Source organism: Desmodus rotundus, chromosome 8 (genome assembly GCF_022682495.2).
Source record: "Desmodus rotundus isolate HL8 chromosome 8, HLdesRot8A.1, whole genome shotgun sequence".
Classification (NCBI taxonomy): domain Eukaryota; kingdom Metazoa; phylum Chordata; class Mammalia; order Chiroptera; family Phyllostomidae; genus Desmodus; species Desmodus rotundus.
Window position 1 is genome coordinate 119,623,309 of NC_071394.1, and position 13,263 is coordinate 119,636,571.

The following is a 13,263-nucleotide window of genomic DNA, read 5'->3' on the forward strand; positions in this document are numbered from 1 at the left end:
TGCAAACATTAGTATCTGGGCAGCCCCTTGAAACAAAGGTACGGAGGATATTAAAGTGTGTGCTTCCCATTTCTCTCACATGTAGCCATCCAGATTTGGGGGAAAGAAGACAAAAACACACAAAAAACTATCTTTCCCATTCCTGGGGTTTCTTACAGGCTTTTTTCTCTTACCTTCTCATTGACATCTGTAGCCTTCAAAACCACCTCTTCCATTATTAGCCTACAGGCCTCTTCAACAAATTTCTCCCTCGCTTTTGTATCTGTTGTAGGACCATTCAGTACGACCCCATCCATGAGAACAGCGTTCTTCTTAGTTGGAACCATCTCTTGTTGACCAATATCTCCTGGAAGTACACAAACAAATGGTGTTTGAGAGAGAATCTAATTAGACCACAGCAAAACAGAGGGTAAAAATGAATCACCATCCCAGCTTCAAATGGTAGGTTTTATTTTAATACTGGGCTGACCAAAACCTTCGTTTGTTTTTTTCCATAAGATGGCTCTAGTAGCACTTGGCTGTCTTTAATTTCATTTGAAACAATTTTGTTAGACTGTATTGTGACAGCTGTCACATCAGCAGGCATTTTAAAAAACTTATCAAAATTGGTGAATTTTAGTGTAGCCATTATAATATTGAAGATGGAAGAAAACATGCAACATTTTTGGCATATTATGCTTTATTACTTCAAGAAAGGTTAAAACACAACTGAAACAAAAAAATGATCTGTGCAGTGTATGGACAAGGTGCTGTGACTGATCGAACTTGTCAAACATGGTTTGTGAAGTTTCACGCTGGAGATTTCTAGCTGGATGATGCTCCGTGGTCCAGTAGACCAGCTGAAGTTGACAGAGATCAAATCAAGACATTAATGGAGAACAACCAATGTTATACCATACAGGAGATAACCAACATACTCAAAATATCCAAATCAATAAACTTATTGGTGAAAGTAAAAAATGTGCCTTTTATTTAACGGAAAGACCATACTGACTTTTTGGCCAACCCAATACATTTGCAGCATTGAAGCTGACAGTTTTTATACGGTGCCCAACAGTAGAGTTCGGGAAAGAAACTTCTATGCTCTCCATTCCTGCAACATCTCGTTTAGCATCAGAAAGTGTGCTGGAGCTCAAAAAATGTACATTCCACCCATTTCACTCACTCTTGCAAACACCTTTCAATCAAATGCACAAAAGATCTGGGTCTATTTCGTGAATGCACCCCCTTATAATTTTTACAGGGTTGCCATATGCTTCCTTTTAATAAGTTATTCCTAAAGAAGAAATAACAATATCGAAATGTCGCTCTTCTTTAGATTTTTAAGCTCACATTTATATGGCTGTCCCTATTATAGACGGTGTTTTGCCCCTGAGAGCCCCTCCTTAAATCTTCTCAGCCATTTCCTGCTGAAAGGGGATAAAAGAAAATGTGCAGAGTGATTGTTTGTGTAAACCACATTTAATGCCTTTAAACTTCTCCACTTTGCAGTTGGGGCAGAGGCACAGAAATGGAACAGGAGATTTTTAGGATGGCACAACGGCCAGTCAATGACTAAAGGTTAAAAAAAAGTCAGCATGTAAATTTATATCTGAGAATAAAATAATGTGGGTCACTTAATCCAGATACTCAACCAATATATGATACAAGCTTTAATTGTTTTTTCTTTTTCTGATTAGTATCTTTCTCCTCCTTATAATGTTCATGTTCACTTAGTTGTGGAAATTACAGAAATAATTTTTTAAAGTATTTTTCAGCACTGCATCCAGCACAGTGCCTTGCTTATAGTTTGTAAAACTACCTTAAATATGCTGATGGTCTAACTATATTTCAAATATTTTTATGCTTACTGAGGGCTCTAACAGTATTACCATTTATCATGCTTCAAGTCCATAGTCTCCTCAACGTTAAATGTTTTGATAAAATTCTGTGGTCTATAAACCCTTTAACTCTGTTGCTGGCAAACTCAAATGGCGTCCTCGGAGGAAGATGAACATCCCACAGGAACATTCCCCAACTTGGGAAAGATGGGATCTGCTGCAAGCGGTCCATGTTTTATCCTCCCACTGAAGGGTAAACCACCCAGAGCCCCAATGTTGAAGTTCAGTTCCAGCCTTCACTATCCCTTATCTTTCACTTGGAAGGATGCATTTAACATGATGTGGGATGAAATGCTGAAGCAATGGAATTGCACTTGTAGACAGAAATGCTCTACACCTAAAGGCACTTTCCTCCCCCCAGTTTTTAGGTCCTAAAAATAAACTGGAAAAGAGGGCAATTATTCAGGGAACCCTGGTTATGTCAGTAGGCAGTGCTATTACTAATCACCCAGAAAAAGTTAGGGTTTTTTTCTTTTTCCCTCATTAGTAGGATTTCAGGGTTTTATCACCCAGGGAATAGCAGCTGCTCTGTAGCCCTCTCAGATCAGAGCCTCTCTCTCTTTCTCTCTCTCTCTCTCCCTGCCTCTCTCTCACACACAGAGTAAAAAATGTCAAACACCCACTTTCAACCAGAATAGCAGGGAAATTGGAATTAAAATCATCTCTGTGTCCACAGCAATCAATTAAAGAAATGCCCATAAATCATATCTAGAAGAAAATACTATAATAATTGGGTACAGATTATTCCTCTTTTCTTGATAGATGTTTTATTTCTACTGCCAGACATGATCACATGACTCTTCCTCCCCCTGCATTTCCCAAATTAGAAAAGACCCTCTGGAGATTGTATAGTAGGTCAAGCTGTGATCTTTGGGGATGCATTCCCAGGACTTCCAATCCAACTGCTAGAGTTATAGTGGTTAAAAATAAAGTCTTTCAATTGAAAGAATCATCCCTGTTGCCAGAATATGACTGCTTTTCATTACACTCTTCCCTGACACCATCAAATGCTTAGTGCAAACCACCATCAAATGCTTAGATTAGTGGAGCAGCCTCCCAACTAACCTCCCAGTCTCCATCCACACCCTGCATGCCATGTCGACTACCCTCAAGACAGTAGTTCCTACGTTCCTTTGAAAAGATAAGTCATATCACATGGTGACTATTCTACTTAAACCACCAAATGGCCACTTAGCTCATTAAACCAGAAGTCCAAGTCCTTATAATGACCTGAAAGGCCCTAAATGAATCCCTTTCCCCATTATCTCTTGGACCTCAAACCTCATATCTTATTACTGTCCTCTGAGCTCTCACCACTTTGGCTTCTTTGATCTTCTGTGGATCTTTCCTTAAACATCAGCTTCTGAGCAAGCCCTAACATGATAACCCTACTTAAAACTGCAACCACTTCCATGGTTGGTGTGGCTCAGTGGATTGAACGCTGGCCTGCGAACCTAAAGGTCACTGGTTTGACTCCCATTCAGGGCATACACTGAGTGATGTTTCTCTCTCTCCCTCCCTTCCCCTCTATTAAATAAAAGAAGTCTACCAGCCAGTGATAATGCTCCCCTCCTCTGAGATGTCAGTGCGAGTTACTCAGTTATGAGCAGATGTAGGGATCTTTGCTAGGGATGGGGCAGATAAAGAACCCAATTCATGGGTGAGAGAAGAGACAGCAGGAACTGAAAGAAGAACCTAGGGGATGGGGTCAACTAGTCAAAACAGAGTCTATGGTCTCTGGATTATCACAGGACACATAGATGAGATTCTCTCACTTTCCTCTCTCCCCATTCATTTTACTGCTGCTACTCTCTTTTCTTATTTTGTAATTATTTGACTTCTAAGAGTAAGTCCATCACCAAGTCTCACTCCATGAACCATAATTCCAAATGTGAAAATCAGTCAATCCCTAAACACTTTGACTTCTGAATTTCTACCAGTTCCTCCACTCCATATCTTCCAAAACTCTACATAACCACAATTTTTGTTTTGTTCCAAGAGGTGTACAGCTCCCCTTTATTTAACAAATAATAAATTCAGCTTCAAATATTGTTTCAGATATTGAGAAGTAGCTTCTTCCTTTGACATGTAATTAAATGAATTAATACAAATAAAGACTTAAAATAGTGCCTGGTACATAGTGGGCACTCAATAAACGTTATTAATATTAACTACATAAAAATTACCTAATTCTAGTAGGCAATCAATATTTATTAAACACATAAATGAGTAAGAGCAAAGTGACATTTGCATGTGACAGTAAGTTATGACAGTAGAAAGGGAGATCTCCTCAGAGTTGTCAAATGACCAAGGTAATGAACTCTAGACCAAGTGGTGGGTTATCCAGTGGAAGAGTGGGAAGAGGGGCTGCAACAGTAGGGGATGTCCATGTGAAGAGAGCAGACCTTCCTGCCACAATGTCCAGGACACAAGATGACAGTCAAGCAGCTCAGCCCACACTGGGAGGGCACAGTTCAGCAGTTGGCATCAGTGGGCACTCAACACCTCTCTGAGGACTGACTGGTTGGCTATATAATTCTCTTGAAAGTCATCTTCTCTAACCCTTCCATACAATCCACGCTCTCTGATCCTGGTATAATACAACCTTCCTGTGCCTCAGTTTCCTTGTCTATTAAACAAGAGATAATCCAAGGAAAGTACATGGCTGGCTGCCAGAAAACTCTGGGAAAGACTGACTGAGTTCCAGATTCCTAAGTTGCTACCCAAAAGATTTTGTTCGAGTCTGGGGCCCAGAATCTCAAATCTGAGCAAGCACTCTAACATACACAATAGTATGGAGTACAGGGTGGGACAAAGTAGGTTTATAGTTGTATGTGAAACAGAGTTTATTCTTGTATTATTATTTATTCATTATTGTACTATTTTCCATACAAAGAACTGCAAACCTACTTTGGCCCCACCCTGTATACCAACATGCACGTGGCTTTAGGAATCACTGTTCTGGGTGACTCCAAGGTCATGTTAACCTGTGTCATATGTAAACAATATAGACATTTGAGGTTAAGGCTTAGGGTTATAGAAGAACTTGAGGCATCAGGGAAAACTGCTGAAGTAGCAGACTTGTCTTCTCTTTGAGTATCTGCAGTAATAAGTAATAACAACAACAACTTTAAAACTTCATCACTTCTTAAAGTAGCAACTCCACTGACAGTTGGAATGGTCACAAAGCTTCTCACAGTGATCTCATTTTGTGTCATTTCTACAGGCTTGTAAATGGGTGGACAAAGTGAGTCTCATTTCTCTTCCATAGGACTCTAATCCAAACATGCAAAGACTTTTACCAACTCTCACCTAAATATCTATTTTTGGTGTTTTGCCAGTTAAAACTACTCCAATTTCTTCAATGGTTTGTGATGCCCATGGTCAATGTCTGGGTCAGTTTACTTCTCTATTAAAAAATGAGGCATTGCACGAAACTCCAGGTTGGTCTCACCTGCTCTATATCCCTATTTCTCATGCTCTGGTCACCATATTCCATTAGGCAGGCTTCCATTAGCACCCTGGTTGACTCCAAAGCGTAAGCTTTGAAACTGGACAGATGCTGGCCCAAATTCTAACTGCTGCTGTGACCTTACCCATGTTACTTAATTTCTATGTGATCCAGATTTCTTATCTGGCAAAGAAGAAAAATAGCTTCATCTTTGGCATTGAGTCATTGGGAGGACTGAATATGACAATACACGAATGCTGCTGAGCAAAGTGCCAGGAACACCGTAAAAAACACAGCAAGTGGTAACTATTAATGTGACTCAGTCTGTATGAACTGTCTTTTGGCACCAGAATTACACTGTTGGCTCAGGTAAAGATTAGAATGAATTACCTTAGGTCTTTGTGAGAAAATCTGCCAGTAAGAGCCAAGCTTCCCATCCAAGGTTCTTATTGAGAGCAAACTAACAATAAGAACATAATTCTTGATTTCAAAGGACAGAAACGAGGAACAATGGATCAAAAAATGAGTCCAGGCATCTGGTTGGGAAAAGGCACTCTTTAAAAAACTTGTGCCAAAGAGACTGGAGACCCAGGGAATTTTATGGGTCAGGACCTAGAGAGCCCAATAGGACCATCCAAGATAGACATAAGAAGCAGAGCCTAGGAAAGAGGACTTTATTAATTAACAAGTTAATAAAGCCCTGGCAGGTGTGGCTCAGTTGGTTAGAGTAGAGCCCATGACTGAAGGATTGCAGGTTTGATCCCTGGTCTGGGTACATATGATCCCCAGGCCAGGCATGTGCAGAAGGCAATCGGTGTTTCTCTTTCACATCAATGTTCCTCTCTCTCCCTTCATCCCTCCCTAAAATCAATGAAAAAATGCCTTCAAGTGAAGGGAAAAATAAATAAAAATAAGTTCATAAGGACCTACTATGTGCCAAGCCTAGGAATAAAGAAAAATACACAGCACAGAGTTGCTGTTCTCAAATTTCTAAAAGCTTAAAAAGAGAATATTTAGGGAGCCGAGGGAAAAGGAAAATCAAGCTGCGCCAAAAAAAAAAAAAAAAAAAAAAAGCTTAAGAGACATTCCCCTGTTCTGGATTTTTCTGAGACACATGACTCTTCTAGGCTCAAAAGAGTCGATAACCTAATTTAGTTGATGTACCTGGTATTGACTGACTCATATATTATTTGCATCCACTTCACACTGGTCAGAATGGTCATAAACAAACCAACAAACAAGTGCTGGTGAGGTTGTGGAGAAAGAGAACCCCAAGAGCACTGTTGGTGGGAAGGTAGACTGGTGCAGCCACTGTGGAAAACAGTGTAGAATTATCTCAAAAAATAAACATGGAATTTCCTTTTGACCTAGTAATTCCAGGTCAATCTGCTGGGATTATACCCTAAGAATCCTGAAACACCAATTCAAAAGAACCCATGCACCCCAATGTTCATAGCAGTGTTATTTACAATAGCCAAGTGCTGGAAGCAACCTAAGTGTCCATCAGTAAAGCAGTGGATCCAAAAACTGTGGTACATTCATACAATGGAATTCTATGCAGCAGAAAGAAAGAAGGAGCTCCTGCCATTTGCAACAGCATGGATGGAACTGGAGAGCATTGTGCTAAGTGAAATAAGTCAGGCAGTGAAAGACAAATACCATATGATCTCACCTATAAGTGGAACCTAACCAACAAAACAAACAAGCGAGCAAAATAGAACCAGAGACATGGAAATAACCAACTGACAGTCACCAGAAGGGAGGGGGGAGGGGCATAATGAGGTAAAGAAGGGGAAGGGTCATCAAGGAACATGTATAAACAACCCAGGACAAAGACAACCATCAGGGAAGGATTGAATGTGAGAGGTGGGGGCTGGGTAGGGCAGGGGAGAGTAATGAGGAAAAATGGGTACAATTATAATTAAACAACAATAAATTTTTTAAAAAACAGCTACCCCCCAAAAAAATTTGTGCTAAAATTCCTTTATAATACAAACACAAGTATCTAAATGTAAATAAATAAAAATTGAATTAAAAATTAGAACATTTCCACATGCATTTTAAGCCATTTTTGTTGTCTTAAAAACAACATGCCAATAAGAGAGTAATTATGGACAACCTATAAGGATGAATACTACATTGGATAAGCAAATAATTAAGAAATAACAATAATACAAGACAGAAGCCACAGAAGCTATAAAAGCCTGGGTAACAGTAACAAATGCAGGGATTTAATTTCTGAATGTAAATCTGTGATACAGTAGAGTCACAGAACCTACTTAGAGACTGAAGAATTTCCACAGTGAAACCCAAAAATATGAAGTCACAGACATAAATGGCAAAACTTTACTCCCAGCTTCATTCAGCTGGAGATGGGTACCCAAAGGCCAAGATAGAAAGAAATAAAAAATATTAAAATAACTTGTTTGGAGTCCAGGTCTCTCCTTAGTTGAAATCTACACTGTTGATATGTCTTCTATTGATACTTTCTGAAGACATTGTACTGCTTCTATGTACTGCTCTGTGCAGCACATTGGAATGGGCACTATCAGGACTCAAAGATGACTCAGACACATGGATGGTGACTTCAAAATCCAAAAAGCAAAGCCAATACCTAGAATCCCATCCAGAATGTATCAGGTATGACACTTGAGGTCAGACAAAACACGCTAGAATTCCTGAGAAGGGCTTCTGAATGTGAGATGCAGAAAGTCCTCTTGGATTAGATGGTATGTGGGATAGCCCTTTATTCAGCCATTTAACAAGTATTTATTTAGTATATATTAATTTCAAAACACTGTATGAAGCATTGGAGGCTGAGCAATGAACAAAAAAGACACAAATTTATATTTATTTGGGTTGGATGGGAGATACAGTTAATAAAAAGGCAAACAGATAAATAATTAAAGTAATTGTAGACTCTACTAAATACTCGAAAGAAAACAGCCTGAATGACTTGATAGAATAAGGGCAAGGAGTTATTTTAGAATCTGGCCAGGGGAAAGCTTTTCTGAATAAGAGATATTTGAATTGAGATGTGAAAGAGGAGATAGGAATGGAAAAAGACATAAAAAGAGAACAGTCCAGGCAGAAGAAACAGAAGATGCAAAAAACCAATAAATTGGCCTCTTAAAGAAACAGAGATCAATGTGGGTCACATACAAGAACAAGGAGAAGAAAGGAATAACGTTATTTGGACAGACAGACAGGGAGCAGGTCAGGTAAGGTATTCTATTCTAAGAGCAACAGGAAGACTCTTAAGGGTTTTAAACAGAGGACTAACATGATCCAGTTTATATTTATAAAAGACCACTCTGGTACCATGATGGACTGTCAGAGAACAGTTGCGGAAACAGGGAGACTGCTTAGGAGGCTACTGTAGAAGTTCCGGCAACAGACACGGCAACTTTGACCAGGAAGGTAGCAGTGGATATGCAGCGAAGTGGGAGACGTTTTGGTGGTAGAGCCATGGGGACTTGCTGATGAAGTGGGTGTAGGGGGTCAAGAAAACAAAAGAATCTAAGGTGACTCTTGGGTTTGGGGTCTGAGACGCCAGGAAAATGGGGGGCCTATACTAATTCGGGGACCACTGAAAAAGGGCTAGGTGGGTCAGTGGATGGTGAGGAGGAGGTAGAAAATCAAAATTTTTCACTGAGTATAGAAAATGGTTCTGATGGAGTAGAAACATAGGTCATGGCAAGGATATTCATGACAAAAAGACGAGCACCATGAACTAGGGAGAAAAATGTATGTGTGTGTCTGTGTCCAGGAAACGTCAAGAACTGCTCTGCAACCAAGGGGCTGGGCCTGTAAATGCAAAACGTGACTGTTGAGAAGCTGGCATGGTGACTGATATTGCAGGATTTGATAGAGTCTGAGGAATTTAGGTGTCCCTTGGTAGGCAACAGGAAGCCATCGAGAACTGATGGGATAGACAAGTGCTTTAGAAAGATGCGGGGGGTACTGGCGTCGAGTTCAGATAGGAAATCAGGAATTGGACGTGGAGGGATTTGATGGCAGTAATCCAGGCCTGGGAGAGGGAAGACATGAACCAGATAAAAGAAAAGACAGTAGGTTTACATCTATTTTCATCTCACCCCCATAATAGTGTTACTGCAAACTTCAAGCCAAAAATCTTGTCTTTCTAATGAGCCTTGTCCATCAATAGGATAGCTTTTCTATCCTACAGTAACTCTGCCTTCTAAAATGATCTTTGGATGTAAAGGTGATAGAATAGGATAGGAAAAAATCATTTTGTGCATCCATGCATTGGGTCCTTCCATGCAAAGCATGGATGAAAATATAACATTTTGGGGAAGTGACATGTTTCTGTCACTCAGGGTTTTATTTTTGAGGCCCTGTTGTGTTAGCATCTGGGATGCCAGTCAAATGATTCAGATTCTGCTGAAATACGAAGGCATCCCCTTCGACAAAAGAGTGGGCTCCATACACATCATCTATTCTCGAAGAGGACAAGTCCCTTAGAAGGGGGGTCTCTGAAACAGTCAAAAAAAAGGCAATTGTCAGAGCCCTGTCAAGTGCATGATACACCATAAATCCTATTTATTTATTTTTAGTTTTAGAAATATTTTCCTTTCACTGAGTACCAGGCCAGGAACTGGGTGACCTGATATTTTCGGGGGAATAGGTTTTCCAGAGACATCCGCTCCTATTGCTTGAATAAACATTACTTGACAAGCTTTGTATGCGGCTGTTGTACGTCTTAGCTTGTCATATTGATAGGCAGCTCTTGAAACCACCCACACACACCACTCTACCTTTAAACCTTATGAATTTTTCTGATGGGTACAACTTCAGTTTGCAAAGGCTTGGATGCAGCTGGGCTCCAGGAGAAAGCTGGATTTGGTCTATCCGGTTAGTAAATGTCAGCTCAGGCTGGAGAACTCGACGTGCTTTCCTTTGGCTCAGAGGTACCTACTACTCCAAGGTGCAGTGTGTTCCCCAGGAGCTGTACTCATTGTGGCTTCCTACTTCATTAGGCACTGCCAATTCCTATTGGAATTTTCATGCTCTGCCATCTTGGCTTCTTGTCATCTGATTCTTCACTTTGTTTCTTGTTTACATATATTTATAAAACATCAGATTTTACTTGTTGCTTTATCAGTGATTCCTGTGTTTTCTGAGATTTAATACTGAGTAGGTACAATGCCTGTTTTTAGTTTGCTGGTTTTCTTGGGGCATTTTTGGTTTAACCAGCATTGAACTGGAACCACACCCTTCCCCCAGGACACTATCTTGGGCAGCACTGTCGGTTAAGGTTACTGCCTTTTATGGGCATCTCCAAGTCCCACGTATCCCAGATCTTCAGAGGTGCCTTGGCTCCTGTCTTTTTCCAAGGCCTAATTCTTTTGTTCTTCCTCCAATTCTGTGAATTCTCCAAAATTCTTTCAATAAACTTCCCCTCTTAGTGAGTGAGAGTCTTTCTGTATTCTGTAAAAATAGAGAACCATAGTCTGAGTAATTTGGCTTCTTTAGATATTAATTAAGGAAAGTTAAAACCGACCTGAGACACTTCACTAAGTATATTCTCTGGGTCCTCAGAGCTTCCCATGTATGTGTACTGTTCTTCAAAGCTGGAAGGTCACCCAGTTACTGTCAGAAAATAAATATGGTGTTTTCTTCTCTTTTTAAAAAACTTTCCACTTAAATACAAGTCTGAATACTTGAGGTCCATGGGTAGAGTACTATTTTAGAAAAAAAAAAAAAAAGTCTAGAACAATACTGCCAAAAAGAAACATAAAGCAAGCCATTTTTGTGATTTTCTCTTTTCCAGAAGTACAAAAGGCTTACAGGAAACAAAAATACAACGTCATTTACAAAACAGTAACAACAGTTAACATTTATCAGACACTTAAAATGGATCAGATACTGAGCTAGGCACATTATATGAGTTACCTTATGTAATCCTCATAATAACCCTTTGATGAGAACACCTTTATTGACTTCATTGCGCAGATCTCTCTGAGGCCAGAGAGCTGAAGAGAATGCCCAAGTCACATAGCTCGTACGTGGCAGCGCCAGATGTCAAAGCCAAACAGCCTAAGTCCAGACATTATGTTGGTTATTAATATATTTTACCTTTTTCACACAAAAGCAAACAAGAAGATATTGCTTCTTGTGCCTCAGCAACCACCCCAAACTATTTGAACACATATTTTGTACTCTTTAAGCAATAAGAAATTATCTTGGAACTATGTATTAAATTGCAATGTGCTACAATTCAATATATAGTTTTAAAACCAATTTGCTCAAGTGTTGACTTCAGGGTTTTAAATGTATTCCACTTAACCAGCAATTTAAATGAAAATTCAAATAAATGCTATAAATGGTTGCCTCATTTGCATGATCTGTTGATTAACGCTGATATGGGCTCTTCTGGGCCCAGGGTTCTGTTTCCTCGCCTACGCCTTGGGAAGATCATCTTCAGGTGAATGAGGGCAATTACTCTCAGCTCCTTAGTGCCTCAACCCACAGGCTGTGACATTCACATTCGACCACCCTCAAATGCACTCATCAGAACTGTTTTGTGAAGTTTGTTGAATGTAATTAGAAAAAAAACATACCGAGAAGCTGCTTGCAATGGCAGAAAGATGCATCTTTAACAAAAAAATAGATGGTCTAAAGTTACTTCCAAGGAGAAAGGACTCTGTTACTTGCAGGGCAAATGCATTGCTGAGCAGGGTATACAAGTTTGGGGTCAGAGGTGAAGCTCTCAGTGATGTGGATTTTCCTTTTCATCCTTTGTGCTACACAGAATTAGCCTTACCTCCATATAGAATCAGAGCAAATATTCTAAAAGCTTTCACCTGGGAGCCAACACAGTCACATAAACTACATTATATATTGTGCCTGGACATGACCGATGCAGGAGCTCTGGAAGATGCCCACACATCTCATTGCTACTCTGAGGCTGATAAAGGAAGTAGTCATAGAACGTCACATAAACGGATCATAAAGACATTGCCATAGGTTATGCCACAGCTGAGACCAATTGATGCATGGGTTCACATCCAACTAGAATTTGTGCCAAGGTTGGTTTTGCCAATTTTCTGTAGGATCATGGGCTTTTAGAGCTTGACAAGCATTTACAAATAATTTAGCAATGTCTTCATTTTTAATTTGAGAGAACTGAGACTTAGAGGCACACCCATCGTTTGACAGATCATTGTACAGGTCTGTCAGATCCTCTCCAGGCTGTCCACACTTCTCTCTCTTAGTGTGTAGAACCAACTGCACATAATAGTGCCTAGCATTTATGTAGCACTTACTATGCACCAAGTTTTTAGTAAGTCCTTCATAAACAGTAGCACATTTATCCCCCATAACAACAATGGAAAGACACAAACAACTAAAACTTACTCTGGTTAAGTTAAGCACACAAATAATTTATTGGGAGGGGGCACCAGTCATCTAGAGTTGTATAACAAAGGACCACAAAACTTAGTAGCTTAAAACAACAATGATGTATTATTTCTCATGATGCTGTGGCTCAGTTGGGTAATTCTGCTGGTCTGGTCTAGGTTCACTCACACAATTGCATCAACCTGGGTGTTGCTGAGAGGTGAGCTTAGCTGGGAAGAATAAATTTGCTGAACCATCCTCTCCACGTGGGTTTTTATGATCAAAAAGACTAGATGGTCCTCCATATAAGGTGATAGCAGATTCAAAAACAGTGAAGGCAAAAGCTACGATGTCTCAGGGGGCCTAGGATTGGATGTCACACAACATCACTTCTGTCATACTCTGTTGATTAAAGCAAGTCATAAGGACAATTGGATTCAAAGGAAAAAAAGCTCACATCTTGACTACAGGAAGCAACGTCACATTGGAAAGTGGTATGACTTCTAGGTGGCAGGAGTGTGAAGCCACTTTTTCAATTTATAAAAGTCTACCCCTCTGACCTCAAATGAT

The 13,263-nt window shown here is 39.9% G+C and overlaps 1 protein-coding gene across 2 annotated transcripts in view; it reads right to left on the reverse strand.

Annotated features, from left to right (window-relative positions):
* The window catches only part of GADL1 (glutamate decarboxylase like 1), a 158,817-nt gene that overhangs the window by 131,596 nt on the left and 13,958 nt on the right, over positions 1 to 13,263 (reverse strand). For both annotated transcript variants that reach the window (XM_053930341.2, XM_071222111.1), the window contains exon 2: positions 174 to 346. In XM_053930341.2, coding sequence (XP_053786316.1) covers positions 174 to 346 — 173 coding nt within the window. The remainder of the gene's footprint in view (positions 1 to 173; positions 347 to 13,263) is intronic.